Source organism: Pituophis catenifer, unplaced genomic scaffold (genome assembly GCF_029215685.1).
Source record: "Pituophis catenifer annectens isolate HBS135680 unplaced genomic scaffold, rPitCat1.0.hap2 SCAF_4, whole genome shotgun sequence".
NCBI classification, from domain to species: Eukaryota; Metazoa; Chordata; class Lepidosauria; order Squamata; family Colubridae; genus Pituophis; species Pituophis catenifer.
Genome location: NW_027256884.1, coordinates 122,086,668 through 122,105,632, shown reverse-complemented (window position 1 = coordinate 122,105,632; position 18,965 = coordinate 122,086,668). Strand labels below are relative to the sequence as shown.

At 41.7% G+C, this 18,965-nt stretch overlaps 1 protein-coding gene across 1 annotated transcript in view; it reads left to right on the top strand.

Moving 5' to 3' along the window:
• Positions 1-18,965, top strand: part of TYR (tyrosinase) — a 72,659-nt gene that overhangs the window by 28,191 nt on the left and 25,503 nt on the right. The window contains exon 3 of the mRNA XM_070944017.1: positions 14,377-14,524. Within this exon, the coding sequence (XP_070800118.1) occupies positions 14,377-14,524 (148 nt within the window). The remainder of the gene's footprint in view (positions 1-14,376; positions 14,525-18,965) is intronic.

Genomic DNA, 18,965 nt, shown 5'->3' with positions numbered 1-18,965 from the left:
CCCCCCCCAAATCCTTCACCATCTTATCACTGTCTTTTTCGAACTAATGCAGCCAGTTTGTACACAGTACTCCTAATGCACTAATCCCATGCATTATAATTGCTTATTTTGTGCAGCTGTGTATTCACCGCACAATAGAAACATTTAAAATGTTTTTGCTTTCCTCGCCAAACGGGACTACATTGTGTACCTTTGCAAATATTACATCTCTGCGAAAGAAATAATTTTAAATATCAGCTTCCAGTACAAATCTGTGTCCTTAAAGTTATTTGGAACAAACGGTTATCTCTTCTTCGCTTCTATTTATGTACATGAAATTAACATTTTTTTTAAAAAAAAAAATTCTCAGTAATAAATGTAATTTTTGTGGAAATGCTAATAATGGTTATAGAACTGTGTTTTGTATGTTTATCGGCAATCTCTAACAAGATTTTGCATAGTCGTTTTTAGGCAAATAAAACTAAAATAAAACCCAGCTTGCCACAACTTTCTTAGATAATCAAATTAGCTGTTTGGATTTTCTTCCTCCTCTAGTAATGTGTAGGTAATCCTTGATTTACGAACACAATTGATTCCAAGTTTTCTGTTGCTAAGCCAGGCAGTTGTTAAGTGAGTCGCGCCCCCTTTTATAACCTTATTTTTGGCCATGGTTGTTAAGTGAATCACTGCAGTTTTAAGTGGACTATGTGGTTGTTCAGTGAATATGACATCCCCTCAGGGGTGAAATGCTCCCAGTTCGGACCGGATCACCTGATCCGGTAGCGATGGCAGCGGGTGGTTCGGAGAACCAGTAGCAAAAATCCCTGCCCCACCCACCCCCGTGCCCAGATGAGCCACGCAATCATCAGAGGCTTTTTTTTTTTTTACTTTTAAAAGCATTTTTTCCGCCGAAGAGGTTGTAGAAAAAAAATGCCTTTAAAAGCCTCTGAGGATCCCAGCTGAGTTGCCTGATCGTCAGAGGCTTTTAAAAGCATTATTTTCTGCAACCTCTTAAGGTTGTAGAAAAAATGCTTTTAAAAGTAAAAAAAAAAAAAGCCTCTGATGATCACCCGGCTCAGCTGGGATCATCAGAGGCTTTTAAAAGCATTTTTTTCTTCAACCTCTTAAGGTTGTAGAAAAAATGCTTTTAAAAGTAAAAAAAAAAAAACATTACCCCCACCACCACCAAGCCACGCCCACAGAACCGGTAGTAACAAATTTTACATTTCACCACTGCATCCCCTATTGACTTTGCTTGTCAGAAGAAGCCAGCTGGGAAGCTAACACATGGCGATCACATGAACATGGGACAGTGCAACTGTCATAAGTACATGCCAGTTGCCAAGTGCATCAATTTTGATCACGTGACCATGAAAATACTGCAATGGTCGTAAGTGGGAAAACTGATGATAAGTCACTCTTTTTCCAGTGTTGTTGTAGTTCCAAACAGTTATAGCTCCAATGGTTGTAAGTCAAGGACTATCTGTACCTCAGTTGCCTCCAATCTGTGCTTAAATTTGTAGATATATTTGAGGCTTCGGTTTCCAAAATTCTGAGCCAGAATGGATGGATGAAACTATCTATTCCAGCTTATTCTTTGGCTGGTAATATATCCCAGATCGACTACTGCAATGCTGTCTACATGGGGCTGCCCCTGAAGACCACTCGGAGGCTTCAGCTGGTGCAGAATGCGGCCGCGCGAGTAGTAATGGGAGTGTCCCGACACTCTCATGTTACACCTCTCCTGCGGGACCTGCATTGGCTACCGGTTGCCCTCCGGGTGAGATTCAAGGTGCTGGTAATTACCTATAAAGCCCTACATGGCTTAGGCCCGGGGTATTTGGCTGACCATCTGCGGCCAGCGACAGCTCCCCATCTCCCGGTGCGTTCTCACAGGGAGGGCCTCCTTGGGGTATTGTCAGCCAGAGAATGTCGGCTGGCAACCCCTAGAGAGCGGGCCTTCTCTGTGGGTGCACCTACCCTGTGGAATCAGCTCCCCCTGGAGCTCCGGGTGGCCCCCGACCTTCGCTCTTTCCGCCGTGACCTTAAAACATGGTTATTTCGCCTGGCTGGTTTGGACTGAAGGGGTTTTAAAGGGGATTTTAATAGTCTTTTTATAATCTTATTGGGTATTTTTAACATTGATTTTGCCTGTTTTTATTGTTGTGAGCCGCCCTGAGTCCTTTCGGAGATAGGGTAGCATACAAGTTCAAATAATAAATAAATAATAAATAAATATACAAAATAGGAGGAAGAAGGTTGAATTTGCTGAGTCATTTTTTAAAATAACAAAGGTGGGGTACCAAGAAAATTTTAAAAATACAAATAAGTGAAGTTTATGAACCATTAAAGCTATCCCAAGATTGTGAAGGGCACGGTTTCCTGGTTATACTGACACTAATGGATTATATCTCCTGACTGTTAATTGTTTTTTATTTCTTTTGATATTGTCTATGGAGATTCTCAGTCATCCAGGTCGTGATTGTGTCAAAGGTGCTTTTTTTCAAGAGGCAATTGGACTTTCTGGTTTTTCTTTGAAGACGTTTTGCTCCTCATCCAAGAATCTTCTTCATCTCTGACTGGATGGATCCTTCCATTCCCCACCATCCAGTCAGAGCTGAAGAAGCTTCTTGGATGAGAAGTGAAACATCTTCAAAGAAAAACCAGAAAGTCCAGTTGCCTCTTGAGAGAAAGCAGTTTTGGTATTGTGCTTTTATTGTTTTTAGGATTTATTTACAACCTGACACTGGCCTGCGATGGGCAGCGAAACAAATCGAGTAAATAAAGAAAGGAAATTAATGCTTATGAGAATATTTATTTGCAAATTGTTTATTGAGGAAACGCTGAGTGAGATGGACAGTCTCCAAATCTGAAATATAAATAAAATAAATACAAATAATTCTTACAAAAAAAAATGATAGTGAGCCTGACGCAGAAGTTCAAGGATTCAAGAATCGAGATATCCAAGTTTTAATCCATTTTCAGACAAATATCCTTCTTTAGCCTATTCAGTTTCTTGCGGGGTTGATGCTCTGGGAGAAAAAATTAAAAAGAATGACTATCAAACACCTGAATGAAAGGCAAATACGTAATTAAATAAACCTGCAATTCTGTTAACCACAAGTGGGCATGATTGATCCTTTGAAGAGACATAGAGAAATAGGATGGTACGCTGTAATGAAATATTTTTATTTGCCATTTATCATATTTAGAATAGAATAGAATAGAATAACAGGGACCTTGGAGGTCTTCTAGTCCAACCCCCTGCTTAGGCAGGAAATCCTACACCATTTCAGACAAATGGTTATCCAACATCTTAAAAACTTCCAGTGTTGGAGCATTCACAACTTCTGCAGGCAAGTTGTTCCACTGATTAATTTTTGTAACTGTCAGGAAATTTCTCCTTAGAAGTTGCTTCTCTCCTTGATTAGTTTCCACCCATTGCTTCTTGTCCTTCCTTCAGGTGCTTTGGAGAATAGTTTGACTCCCTCTTCTTTGTGGCAGCCCCTGAGATATTGGAACACAGTTATCATGTCCCCTAGTCCTTCTTTTCATTAAAGTAGACATTCCCATATTTTTTGAACCTTTGTGTAACTTTCTTTTATGAACTAAAGGAAATATAAACAAGCAAACTTCACTGGCAAACTTCTCTGATATATAAGAATATAAACTGATGGAGAACTCTAGCTAAAATCACAGAAAGAGAAACTAATATTTGAAAAAAAGATGTAAGGTCCATGTGGGTGTTTCAAAACTACTTTAAGAGGGGAGATATAGAGGAAGATAGAGGAGAGAAACGTTTTTAATAATCACATTATGTTCGTCTTGTTACAATCTTGAGCCTCTCTGGAATTACACAAGGGCGACTTTGCTTTATAAGTAAGATGCTAAAAGCCAAGAGAAACGACTGTATACTAAAACTATCCCATAGCTGTTGAAAGAAAAATATTAGAGAAAACAACAGACTCTTAACATAGCAAAAAAAAACAAAAAACAACCCAGATGTTCCTTGAAACTGAGCTGTCTAACTGTGTCTTGCAAGGTACGTGCATAACTAATGTGAGGGGAAAATTCTCTTCAATATTTTTCTTAACAGTATATACATTTCTGGTTGGCATTGTAGGAAGTCAGCAACCACCCCTTTCCTAGAAGAATGAAATATTCTAGGAAATATTAAAAAGGCAGAATATTATACCTCCCTAGATGAGAAAAGGAGAAACATGCTCCTGGAAAGCAGTCCCCACCTTTGCTAATAGCCCTAGAAAGACTGGGCCATCCTATCTACAAGACAAAAGGCTGGGCCAGCTAATCTTCACCCTCAGGACATAATAGGATTATTATGTTGTGTGGATGTTTGGGTGGTTTAGGGGTGGGGAATTGTGGTGGGTGGGAGTGTGTTTGGGGATTATGTGTGTGGGACCTGGTCTTTGGGTTTTAAGTAAATTTCGTTGTATGTGTATACTGTGTACACACATACAATGACAATAAAGTTTATTATTATTATTAGCCCTCTACTCATCTCACCACATGGCAGCTGGGGGAGAAAAAAATCAAAACATAAAATACAAATTAGATGGACATGACCTTGTAGATGACCCTCACTCTGTCAAGGACCTTGGAGTACTCATTTCTAAAGATCTAAGTGCCCGAGCTCACTGTAACAACATTGCCAAAAAGGCAATAAGAGTTGTTAACCTAATCTTGCGTAGCTTCTTCTCTGGTAATGTTGTACTACTAACTAGAGCATACAAAACATTTGCTAGACCAATTCTTGAATACAACTCATCTGTCTGGAACCCGCACTGCGTATCAGACATAAATACAATCAAGAGAGTCCAGAGATATTTTACGAGAAGAGTCCTCCATTCCTCTAACTGCAATAAAATACCTTATGCCACCAGACTCCTTGGGCTTAGACAACTTAGAACTACGCCAACTTCAGTCTGACCTAAGCATAATACATAAAATGATCTGCTACAATGTCCTTCCTGTCAATGACTACTTCAGCTTCAACCACAACAATACACGAGCAAATGATAGATACAAACTCAAGGTTAACCGCTCCAAACTAGATTGCAGAAAATATGACTTCAGTAACAAAGTGGTCAATGCCTGGAATGCACTACCTGACTCTGTAGTTTCTTCCCCAAATCCCCAAAACTTTAACCTTAAACTGTCTACTGTTGACCTCACCCCATTCCTAAGAGGTCTGTAAGGGGTGTGCATAAGAGCACCAACATGCCTACCGTCCCTGTCCTAATATTCCTTTTTTACTTACTCTTTTCGTGTATATATGATTGACAAGTAAACTTATGATTATTATGAAGATTCAACCAAGCCTGGGACTCAAGACAACCTACAAAGTTACCCTTGCATGGCTCAATGGGAGTCTGACAACCAATCAGAATACATTTCTTTCACAGGAACAGGAAGCAAGTTCAAAGCCCAAGAGAGGGTATAAATATATCTCACTCTCCACTCCATGTGGTCAGCTACCCAGGACTTCAAACCATGTGGTCCTGTCCACCATTAAACCATCTTTCCAAATAGCCTCCATGTTTCCAGTGTCTTTCTCCCCACTTCGAATTGAACCCAGATGGACATTTCTTCCAACAGCAATCATCTTCAGTTTGCAGATTTGAAAGTAAAAGATTTCAGTCCAGCAACCTTATTTTTAATACCAGTAGATTTATAGGAGATTTCTGCAAATTTGGTATCTTTCCAATGCATGGACTTCAGTTCTCAAAATTCCCCAGCTGGCATGGCCGTCAGAAAGAATTCTGGGGTTGGAAGTCCACAACAGAATAACAGAGTTGGAAGGGACTTTGGAGGTCTTCTAGTCCAACGCCCTGCTCAAGCAGGAAAACCTATACCAGTTCAGACAAGTGGTTGTCCAATCTCTTCTTAAAAGTCTTCCAGTGTTGGAGCATTCACAACTTCTGGAGACAAGTCGTTCCACTGGTTTATTGTTCTAGCTGTCAGGAAATTTCTCCTTAGTTCTAGGTTGCTTCTCTCCTTGGTTAGTTTCCATCCATTGCTCCTTGTTTTGCCTTCAGGTGCTTTGGAGAACAGGTTGACCCTCTCACCTTTGTGGCAGCCTTTGAGATATTGGAACACTGCTATCATGTTGCCCCTATAATCCTTCTTTTGATGAAACTAGACACAAATTCTAGGGCCATTAAAGAAAGAGAACCTTTCCTGAAAATTGTATTAAAAGACAAAATTTTAGAGAATGGCAAACCACTTCTGAAATGGCTAGGACCGTGATGGCGAACCTATGGCACGCGTGCCACAGGTGGCACACGTAGCCATATCAGTGGGCACACCAGCTCAGCTTTGGCGCACATGCGCATGCCAGCCAGCTAATTTTCAGGCCTTCTGGGCCCACCAGAAGTAGGGAAACAGGCTGTTTCCTGCCTCCGGAGGGCCGGGGAGGGGGGGAAGGCCCATTTTTCTTTCTTACCTGGCTCCAGATCCTTTCTATGCATCTGGGAAGGGCAAAACAGCCTTTCCCACTCCCTCGGAGGCCCTCCGGAGGCCTGAAAGGGTCCATTTCCCAACTCCTGGTGGGACAAGAAGTGATGTTTTTTGCTGTCCCTAGCCTCCAGAGACTCCTAGAGAGCTGTTTTTGCCCTTCCCAGATGCATAGAGAGGATCTGGAGCCAGGTAAGAAAGAAAAATGGGCCTACCAAGCCATCGCGTGCCAGGAGCCGGGGGGGGAGAGGGGTTACACGCGCATGCGCAGGGGGGGTGCATAGAATTATGGGTCTGGGCACGCGCATGCGTGAACCTCCCCCACCCATCCCTCTCCTGGCACGCGATGGCAAAAAGGTTAGCCATTACTGGGCTAGGAGGATGTAGTGTCTTTGGGTTTATGGAATAGGGATGTGTGAGGTTAGCTTTTAAATGATTCAAAATCTGCTTGATTCAGATGGTTCAAAGGTGTTTATCTGGATCAGTGATTTTTCTCTCTGTGTGCATGCCTTCAACTCAGATTTGACTCATGATGGCTGTCTGGCCTAGTCCTTTTCAGTTTTCTTGCCAAGATTTCAGAAGTGGTTTGTCATTGCCTCCTTCCTAGGGCTAAGAAGAAATGATTCGCCCAGGATTGGCTTTGTGAAACTGTAATTGATTCTTGATTCAGTGATTAAATTAGGAAAACTGAGTCCATTTGATGTAAGACTTTGAATCAGAGTACCTAATTGGGTCGATTCAGAATTCAAAATGTCCCTATACAATTGGATCTTCTAAAGCCCTGATTCACTTCAGAAGGCCAATTCAGGGAAACAATAATTAATTATAAGATGGACGTGAGTCACTGATGTAATAAGGATGAGAGAGAAAAAAGAGAAAACTGCAATTTTAAGATGGATCAACAGAAGCATAATTCTAAATAACCAGAAGAGATGGATCCCCTTCCATTTTATTCTGCTTTTGATGAGCTTTCACATCAAATCTTGTGTTCAGTTCTGGATGTCAAACTTTAAGAAGGATTCAGAGAAATTGGAACCAGTACTGAAAAATCAATAGGAATGACCAGGAGGTTAGACATTAAGCTCTTTGAAAAGAGACTGAAAGATTTGATATGTGATCACATGAACGTTGAGATATCAAAGAAAGCTAAGGCTTGTTATCACTGCAGAGGGTAGGATAAGGGCTTGTGTGATCCAGTAGAGACTGAAGAACTTTATTTTTTTAAAAAAGCTTTAATTTGGCAGGAGGGCATAGTTGAACTCAATGGCCTCCCTTCTATATTCAAGTTCCAAGAATTACACTTTAAGAAGGAATGAGACAAATTGGAGAGGGTTTGGGGAAAGGCAATGCTTCAATTTTAATTCCTGCTTGGAACAATAGGCTGGATTCAACAATCTCAATCATAATCATCATTTAACGACTCCATAATCCCTGGCGGGGTGGAGTCTGGGCAACTGAATGGAGCTAGCAGAGCATTTAATGGCCAGATGCCCTTCCTGTCACCAATGAGGAACATTGTTCATCAGATACCGTATTTTTCGGAGTATAAGATGCACTCCCCCCCCCCCTAAAAGTGGGTAGAAATGTCTGTGTGTCACAGCAAGCAGTGATAAATTCTTGGACCCTTATGCCTCTTAAATCTACACAAAATCTTATGGAATCCATGACTTATGCAGAACAAGTCTGCATAAGAATAACAGAATAGAAAGGGACTTTGGAGCAGTGGTGGGTTCCTCCCAGTTCGGTCCGGTTCGGCTGAGCCAGTAGCAGTGACAATATGACGTCACCGAACCGGTTCTCCCCCCCGCCACCCACCCACGTTATTCTTACCTTTTATTTGGTCCTACCCCCAATCTATTGCTGCCTCCTGAGTCCCAGCTGATGACTAGAGGGGAAAAAACTGTTTAAACTCTTGCCGCGGGGCTTCAAAGGGCCACCCTACAGCTGATCAGTGTTAAAAGCAAACAAATGAGTCGGGTCGTAAGTGCGAGGACTGGTCGTAAGTGCGAGGACCTTCCAGAAATGACTCTGACCAGCTAGTCATGCCCACCTAGTCATGTGACCTCCAAGCCACACCCACAAAATAAGCCACGCCCATAGAACCAGTAGTAAAAAAATTTAGAACCCACCCTTGCCTTGGAGGTCCTCTAGTCCAACCTCCTGCTTAGGCAGGAAACCGTACACCACTTCAGACAAATGGTTATCTAATTAATTCTTCAAAATGTCCAGTGTTGGAGCACCCACAATTTCTGCAGGCAAGTTGTCCCACTGATTAATTGTTCTAACTGTCAGGAAATTTCTCCTTAGTTCTAAGTTGCTTCTCTCCTTGATTAGTTTCCACCCATTGCTTCTTGTCCTGCCCTCAGGTGCTTTGGAGAATAACTTGACTCCCTCTTCTTTGTGGCAGCCCCTGAGAGATTGGAACACTGCTATCATGTCACACCGAAGGAGCTTTTGCAGATCAAATATATATAAGCCACCTCAGGGTGACTGATATTCCACTGAAGGAAAGCAAGTGGTTACCCTTATTTGTCCACTTATTTCCAGCAACATGAGCAGCGATGTGTCATGTTTCAGAATTAAACATCAAAAAGCAAGCACAGGGCAGCTCTGTCTCTCCACCACCTAGTTTATGTATTCAGATTGAATCTCCTAAGGCCACTGGCTCTCCTGTGGCTATCACACCTAGAGCGAAATAAAACAGAATCACTTCTAAAATAAAGATCAAGAGTTGCAATTGTGTTAGATAATATTTTATGACTTGTGCAACGGCGTAGGAGGAGGAAGGTGTGTTGGATATGTTTGCTGCCTTGAGTTATTTGTAAAAATAATGCAGGGCGTCCTTGACTGAAAAGAGTTCATTTAGTGACCGTCTTGAAGTTACAACGCCACTGAAGAAATGATAATTACCTAACTTGTTGGCTTGGCAATATATAAACCCTCAATATAGCTTTAAGACTGTATTGCTGTATTGCATCATACTGTGTCCTGATTGGTTAGCTCTGTAGCCAATGTCCTTAAGAGAGAGCTTCAAACATGGTTTGTTTCTCTTTGCTGACCATTATTTCTCTTTGCTGATCTTTACTGCTCTTTGCTGTGTTTGCTACTGTTTGCAACTGTTTATTGTGTATGACTATAACAACTGGTAAGAAGACTTTGTTATTGGATTATCCCTGGACTATTGTTCTACTATCTACTGCTTTATCTGTGTATGACCTGGACTGTTTATTGGACTGTGCCTTATTACTATTTCCTAAAAAAGTAAACACAACTCAGTGTATCTGTGTGCTGGCTGTATTTATTCGTAACTGCTCTCAATTGTTTTCATGCGCACACCCTTGCTACTCAAGGGTTGCTCTGCGAATTCCTTAACAAAGAGACTTGTGATGATTTTTCACGCTTATGACTATTGCAGCATCCCCCATGGTCACATGATCAAAATTCAGACACTTGGCAACCGGCTCATATTTATGAGGTGGTCATGTGGTCATGTGATCCCCTTTGTCGACCTTCTGACAAGCAAAGTCAACGGGGTAAGCCAGATTCACTCAACAACCATGTTGCTAACTTAACAGCTGCAGGGATTCACTTAACTATTGCGGCAAGGAAGGTTGTCAAATGGGGCAAAACTCATCCAGCAGATGTCTCACTTAGCAACAGTGATTCCGGGCTCAATTGTGGTCGTAAATCAAGGAACCTGAATTAAAGAGAACACCTTGTCTTGATAGCAATTTTCACCATCTCTTTAGTCAACATGACCATTTCCTTCAAACCTGAATCCAAGAGGTCCTTAAATGACGCTATTACTCAGTGATTACTAAACTGGGGCCTATTATTATGCATTTCTGTGGTGCATAGTGTAGTGGTTAGAATGCAGGATTGCAGGCTGACTCTGCCCACAGCCAGGAGTTCGATTCTCACCAGCTCAAGGTTGACTCAGCCTTCCATCTTTCTGAGGTGGGTAAAATGAGGTGGGGGGGGCAATAGGCTGACTCTGTAAACCGCTTAGAGAGGGCTGTAAAACACTGTGAAGCGCTATATCAGTCTAAGTGCTATTGCCAAATAGTCAAACTATTTACTATTACTATTCTTCTTATCCTTCCTATTACCTATCTCCTTTTCTACTTATGACTATAGCTTTGTTGCTTGCATCTTTACGGTTTATATTGTTTTATTAGACTATCACTAAGTGTTGTATCTTATGATTTATGATGGATGTATTTATGATGGCTATGATCATGATTTATCACACATATCTTTTATGTACACTAAGAGCTTATGCACCAAAGATAAATTCCTTGTGTGTCCAATTGCACTTGGCCAATAAAGAATTCTATTCTATTCTATTCTATTCTATTCTATTCTATTCTATTCTATTCTACTCTACTCTACTCTACTCTACTCTACTCTACTCTACTCTACTCTACTCTACTCTACTCTACTCTACTCTACTCCACTCCATTCCATTCCATTCCATTCCATTCCATTTTAATAATTCTGTTCTGTTCTGTTCTGTTCTGTTCTGTTCTGTTCTGTTCTGTTCCCTTCCCATTCCCATTCCCATTCCCATTCCTACTTCTACTTCTACTTCTACTTCTACTTCTACTTCTACTTCTACTTCTACTTCTACTTCTACTTCTACTTTTACTTCTACTTCTACTTCTATTTCTATTTCGATTTCGATTCTTCCAGGTCCCATCAGTGTATCTCCTCAAACTGCACCCAAGAGACATAGCTGTACAGCTGGTTTTCTATTTTTTTTTTTTCCTTGCCTGGATGCTATTAGAAGCATCAACTCCTCGAGGCACTGATGTTCAAAAAAAGACACCACCTTCTGTCTGTTACTGCTGAGCTCAGAGCTATCTCAAAAATGCTGTCAACTTTCCCCACCAGAATAAATTGTTAGAAAAACATGTGCGGCTGTTAAATATTCAAACTGTTCCCTCCGTTCCTTTGATCTGTAGCTCCTCTGCTTTTGCAGCTTCGTCGGTTATGCAGATTTCCAGATAATGTGTCTATAGTAATGGGCATAGAATCAGTGTCCAATGGCATTTCAGCTCCCCTTGTTTTGTTATGCCACGCTTCCTGTCCCAGGAATTATAACTGATAGAGGTATAACCCACAGGCATTTGCAGACAAAGCCTAACCCTAAACTTCACAGGTTCAAGAAATGAGAAAGTAAAGGAGTGGAAGTTAACAGAGACAAATATAATGTTCCTTGCTTAGAAAACTGAATGTGTGCTGGCAGCTTGATGTGGCTACAAAAATAATAATAATAAAATACAGGTAGTCCTTGAGTTACGACCACAATTGAGCCCAACATTTATGGTATGTTGCTAAGTGAAACATTGGTTAAGCGAGTTTGCCTCAGTTTACGACTTTTCTTGCCACCCTTGGGAAGTGAATCACTGAAGTTGTTAAATTAGTACGATGGTTGTTAAGTGAATCTGGATTTCCCAAGGTCACAAAAGCTAATCACATGACTCCTAGGACACTGCAACCGTCATAAATAGGAAGCATCTGAATTTTGATCATGTGACCATGGAGGATGCTGTGACGGCCGTAAGTGTGAAAAACGGTCATAAATCACTTTTCCAGTGCCGTTGTAACTTTGAACAGTCACTAAATGAACTGTTGTATGTCAACGACTACCTGTACTCATAGAACTTGTAGAATAAGAGGTGGAAGGGGCCTCGGAGGTCATCTAGTCCTACTCCTGCTCAAACAGGAGACACAATACCCGAGATGGTGAACCTATGGCACATGTGCTGGAAGTGGCACGCAGAGCCATCTCTCCGGGGACGCCAACCGTCATCTGTTACTCTTCCGGATTCCAGCCCAGCTGGTCTTCGCGCATGCAGGAGCGCCAGAAATCGGAAGAGCAGCTCCCTGGCGCACGTGTACGGGCTGAGAAGGTGAGCTTCTAGTTTCCGGCACGTGCATGCGCACTAGCCAACTAGTCTTCACGCATGCATGCATGCCAGAAACTGGAAGACTAGGTGGCTGGCATGCATATGCATTCTGGAAACTGGAAGCTCAGCTTCCAGGCACGTGCATGTGCGCCAAGGAGCTGCTCTTCCAGTTTCTGGTGCTCCTCTGTGCATGCGCGCACTCCCGTTTCAGCACTCGGTGTCGAAAAGGTTCACCAACACTGCCCTATACCATTCCAGACAAATGGTTATTCAACCTCTTCTTAAAAACTTCCAGTGTTGGAGCATTCATAACTTCTGGAGGCAAGTTGTTCCACTGATTAATTGTTCTAACTGTCAGGAAATTCCTCCTCAGTTCTAAGTTGCTTCTCTCCTTGATTAGTTTCCACCCATTGCTTCTTATTCTTCTACCCTCAGGTGCTTTGGAGAATAGCTTGACTCCCTCTTCTTTGTGGCAGCCCCTGAGATATTGGAACTATTATAATTATATCCTTAAGACAGTCTTCCTCCTCCTCCTCCTCCTCCTTTGTTCTAGGTTGGTTCTCTCTTCGATTAGTTTCCATCCTTTGCTTCTTGTCTTGCCCTCAGGTGCTTTGGAGAATAGCTTGACTCCCTCTTCTTTGTGGCAGCCCCTGAGATATTGGAACACTGCTATCATGTCTCCCCTAGTCCTTCTTTTCATAAGACTAGACATACCCATATCTTATGAACCTTTTTTGTAGCTTTCTTTTATGAACTGAAGGAGATATAAACAAGCAAACCTCACTGGCAAACTTCTCATATATTAGAATATAAACTGATGGAGAACTCTAGCTAAAATCACAGAAAGAGAAACAAATATTTGAAAAAAAAGATGTAAGGTCCATGTGGGTGTTTACTTTAAGAGGGGAGATATAGAGGAAGATAGAGGAGAGAAATGTTTTTAATAATCACATTATGTTCGTCTTGTTACAATCTTGAGCCTCTCTGGAATTACACAAGGGCGACTTTGCTTTATAAATAAGAAGCTAAAAGCCAAGAGAAACGACTGTATACTAAAACTATCCCATAGCTGTTGAAAGAAAAATATTAGAGAAAACAACAGACTCTTAACATAGCAAAAAAACAACAACCCAGATGTTCCTTGAAACTGAGCTATCTAACTGTGTCTTGCAAGGTACATGCATAACTAATGTGAGGGGAAAATTCTCTTAAATATTTTTCTTAACAATATATACATTTCTGGTTGTCATTGTAGGAAGTCAGCACCCACCCCGCTCCTAGAAGAATGAAATATTCTAGGAAATATTAAAAAGGCAGAATAAGAAGGCAGTGTCTTCTTGAAAGACTCCAGTGAGAGGGACCAAAACTTCTGGAGGCAAGTCGTTCCACAGATTAATTGTTTTAACTGTCAGGAAATTTCTCTTTAGTTCTAGGTTACTTCTCTCCTTGATTAGTTTCCACCCATTGCTTCTTGTCTTTCTTTCTGGTGCTTTGGAAAATAGTCCCCTCCTCCTTCCACAGTTCTTCAGGATTGAAGAAGCTTCAAGATTTTTTTTTTTTTTTAAGGCAAAAAACAAGAAAGTTTGGTTGCCTTTTGGAAAAGCACTTTTGGGACATTCAGCAACAAGCAGCCTCAGATCAAAAATCTGGTTACTTTCACAGGGGGGTGGCAGGGGATGTCACAAAGGAAACTCCGTGTGGTCCACCTGAAAATGTGACCCTTAAGCAGTGGTGAAATCCAAATTTTTTTACTACTGGTTCTGTGGGCATGGCTTGTTGGGCGTGGTGTGGCTTGGTGGGCATGGCAGGGGAAGGATATTGCAAAATCTCCATTCCCACCCCACTCTTGGGCCAGCCAGACGTGGTATTTTCTGGTTCTCCAAACTGCTCAAAATTTCCGCTACCAGTTCTCCAGAACCTGTCAGAACCTGCTGGATTTCACCCCTGCCCTTAAGGAAGGAAGGTCTAATCACTGTATCTTCTTATCCTCTCCATTTCTCCTTAATTACAGGCTTTGCAAGCCCAAGTACTGGAATATCCAATTTGTCACAGAGTAGTCTACACAATGCGCTACACATTTACATGAATGGCTCCATGTCTCAGGTCCAGGGTTCAGCCAATGATCCCATCTTCATCCTGCACCATGCCTTTGTTGACAGGTAAGTTGAACACTTCCTGGTAAATATTATATCTTCCATGATAATAGAGATCACAATAATTGGATATATTGCATATGGATTACAAGAGAGACTTTGCAGAGATTCTAGGATCTAGACGTTGGTTATTGTTTTATGTCTATTTAAGAATTTTGAGTTTATTATGGCTGTCCCATAGATAATATACTAATAAGAATGCTGGATGAAGACCATACTGTGTTCTAGGGGTATGTGTCTAGAATGGAATGGAATGGAATGGAATAGAATAGAATAGAATAGAATAGAATAGAATAGAATAGAATAGAATAGAATAGAATAGAATAGGGAGGAGGAAGAGGAGGAGGAGGAGGAGGAGTGGAATGGAACGGAACGGAACGGAACGGAACAGAACAGAACAGAACAGAACAGAACAGAACAGAACAGTTCTTTATTGGCCAAGTATGATGTGACACATGAGGAATTTGCTCTCATACAAACAGCAAAGCGATAAATCATAAATCACAAGATATAATCATAATTAACAAAATTTCAATTTCAACTTCAAATCTTTATTGTCAGTGCACAACATACATACAATGAAATTGGTTGAGCTCTCTCAGTGCACCCTCCAACACAAAACAACTCACAGTGAAGACAGAAAATCCCTAACCCAATAAATCATATTAACAAACCCCCCAGTCCTACTGCACTAGTGTGAATATGTTACACATTGCTCTGGCCCTGCAAGTCCATCGTATTACGTAGTTGTGATGTTATTTCGCTTTCAGGAGTCTGACAGCCCATGGATAAAAACTGTTCTTCAACCTGTTTGTGCAGCTGGCTATGCTTCTATGTAGGAAGATATATCCTTCTGGGTTCTGCTCCAAATGGGAAAAAGACACTGGAAACATGGAGACTGCTTGGAAAGATGGTTTAATGGTGGACAGGATCACATGGCTTCAGTTCCTGAACAGAAAAGGGGCAGCTATAGCGAGTTTTCAGGTTTTATGCTCTCTCTGGCTTTGAACTTCCTGGAGCCCAGAAAGAGTATCTTGATTGGTTGTCAGACTTCCAGGGGGTGGGGGTCTTAGCTAGCCTTGCTGGCTGATGTAATCTTCCCAGGTGCCATGTGGTGAGTTTCATCCTAGATGGGTCCCATTGTCTTGCAGATGAGGTCCATTGACAAAGATTAAGTTTCTGCCTCTGGCCCATTAACAAAAGGGTGGGGGCAAGAAAATTGGAGCTGCTTTGTCTTTAAAAACATGCTTCTCCATTTCTCATACAGGGAAACATAACATTCTGCCTTTTTAATATTTCCCAAAATATTTCATTCTCCTAGGAAAGGGGTGTGTGCTAACCTCCTACATCTATATCTCCTTTCTGATGGTAGGAGGGTAAAGAAATGGTGACCAGGGTGTGAGTCATCCCTGAGGATTTTCCTCACTCTTCTAAGGAAGCGAGCCCTAGAGATCTCATTTAGTGGTATCAGGGGACAGCCCAAGATTTTCTGTGCTGTGCTCACCACCCTCTGTAATGTTTTTCTATCTGCGGCTGTCAAACCGGCATGCCATACCGTAATGCAACAAGTGAGGACGCTTTCTATTGTGGACCGGTAAAAGGAGGTCATCAGTTGTCTCCGTTTATATACCGATTGAATCAGGGGTGGATTCTACTTACCTTTACTACCGGTTTGCTCTCTCTCTCGTGTGCACTTCTGCGCATGCGCAGAAGCTTCTGCACATGTGCAGATCACCCATAATGACGACGTGGCGAGTGGGCGGATCTTCCCACCAGTTTTACTACCAGTTCTATAGAATCAGACCGAACCAGGAGCAACCCACCACTGGATTGAATTCCATAGGACTCCCGGCACAAAATTGCATTACATCTGTCCAGTTATAAGCAGAAATGTGTCCATTACATTTATCAAGCAGAAATGTGGTCAGTGAGTTTAGGATTGCAGTTGATGCCTCTGAAGTAGTAAAGCCCTTTAAATTGTTTTAACCGTATAAATATTTTCCATATTAACAAAGTTAAAGAAAAAAAAGTTGAGTTTAAATAAATAAATTTAAAAAAAAAACCCACTTCAAAGATGCATATCAAGCTGTTCCTTTTTCTGCTTTTAGTTCTCTGACTAAAGCAAATTTTCTAACCTTTTACTATCAAGAAATGCCATCCAGCTCAAAGGGAATTCTTTATATGGAGTCTTTTTTGTCCACCCCATCATTGCATTTCTTAAGAGTTTCAATTTAACGTTACCTAAATAGTATTACCCAGAGCAGATTCTTAAAATTTGTGATAACAGAGAAAGGTCAATTCTATTTGAAATCTGGGGAGATCACAACCTTGCAAAGTTTGAAAACTCAAGTTTTATTGGAATTGGTTTCACTCATGGTATATTTTCTCTTCATTGTTGACATCATATGGTGTATTTTTTTTAAAAAAAGAAGAATGTTAGGATCATCTAATTATTAACGACTTTTATATTTTCTATTTTGAAGGGTTCATGTGATGACATTATTGTTAGAACCAGTCGTTCCTAATTAAAATAGTACCTCTGAGCATAGAATTAGACACAAATGGATCCTTCAGTTTGTTGTTCAGGAGTGGCTTGACAAGAGGAATATGACATTTGAGGCCCATGTCCAGGATCTGTCTGTGTGTGGTGGCTCTTGATGCACTGACTCCAGCTTCAGTCCACTCCTTGTGAAAGTCCCCAACACTTTTGAATGGCCTTTTCCTGACAATCCTCTCCAGGCTGCAGTCATCCCTGCTGCTTGTGCACCTTTTTCTTCCACACTTTTCCCTTCCACATAACTTTCTATTAATGTGCTTTGATACAGCACTTTGGGAACATCCAACTTCTTTTGCAATTACCTTTTGAGGCTTTCCCTCCTTATGGAGGGTGTCAATGATGGTTTTCTGCACAACTGTCAGGTCAGCAGTCTTTCCCATGATTGTGATTCCTACTGAACCAGACTGAGAGACCATTTAAAGGCTCAGGAACCCTTTGCAGGTGTTATGGCTTAAGTAGCTGATTAGAGTGGGACACTTTGAGCCTAGAATATTGAACCTTTCCACAATATTCTAATTTTCTGAGATTGTGAATTTGGGGTTTTCATGAGCTGTAAGTCATAATCATCAAAAGTATGACAAATCAAGGCTTGAACTATCTCGCTTTGCATGTAATGAGTCTATCTCATATAATAGTTTCACCTTTTAAGTTGCATTACTGAAATAAATGAACTTTTGCACGATATTCTAATTTTTCGAATTTCACCTGTATTTCGATGCTGATTACCTTGCTATTCACACAAGTCTCAAGCTGCTTTCAGGCTTTTCCTCCCCCTGCCAGTGATGAAAGATGCTCCCAATCACACACAAGAAAATGGCAGGCGCTGTGGCGCAAATCCATGATAGCTTGCAAGAGACAAAGGCAGGTCAAGAGGGGGCCGGGAAGAATAGCCCACCTCCCACACGTAAATCAGAGCCTTTGAAAAATCTGTATAGATTCTCTGGGTGGCTGAAAAGGTTCAACCACGCAGGGCTGAGATCAGCCTGTGTTTCTCTGACTGACATTTCAAGTTCTTGAAAAGGAAGAATGAGATTATTTTAAAATAGGTGAGGGGAAAAAAATGACCTCTGGCGATGTTCTTTCAGAGTGTTGTGCTGAGCACATTCAGTGCAGCATACGATAGCTTTTTTTTTAAAAAAAACCAAGAATAATGTCATATCTCCTCTGAAGGGTTTCTCTTTAGAGGAACTTCTAGAGATCCCTTTGGTGGATGCAGGGCAGTGGTGGGATTCAAATAATTTAACAACCGGTTCTCTGCCCTGATGACCGACTGGGCTGGTGTGGCCATGGTGGGCATGGCCAGGGGGTGTGACAGGCAGTATTCAGCCTCCTGCACCCCCTGGGAGCAAAAATTGGCCGCGGGGGGGTACATGACCCCCCCTGCACCCTGTTTTGGGCCTAGTAGGCCTCCCTGAAGCCTCCTGGGACCGAAAACAGGCTGTGGGGGACACACCATCCCCCTGTGCCCCATTTTGGACCCAGGAGGCCTCCCTGCACTTACCTGGGAGCCAAAATGGGGCACGTGGGGACTCCTGGAAGGGGTGAGAAGGGGAGGGGCCAGCCAGAAATTTAACTACCGGTTTGCCCAAACTGGCCCAAACCGGCTGAATTCCACCATTGATGCAGAGGGTTTTGCAAAGGGAAGATGGTGGCTGCGGCTGCCTAACGAAATCTGCATCCTTTAAAAAAAGAGTCAAAACCTTCACTCTTTATTTTTTTTTAAAAAAAATCATAAGCAGAGGGCTTTTGATTGCACAGTTGTAACTGCCAGCTTTACTTTTCTGACTCTGTCCTGAGGATGCCCCCAAGGTGGAACAAGAAGCTACTAGAAGTTGCAGGCTTCAAAAGCAATTGATAAGAAGTTGTTTGGGGCGTTCTGTGAGTCCCCAA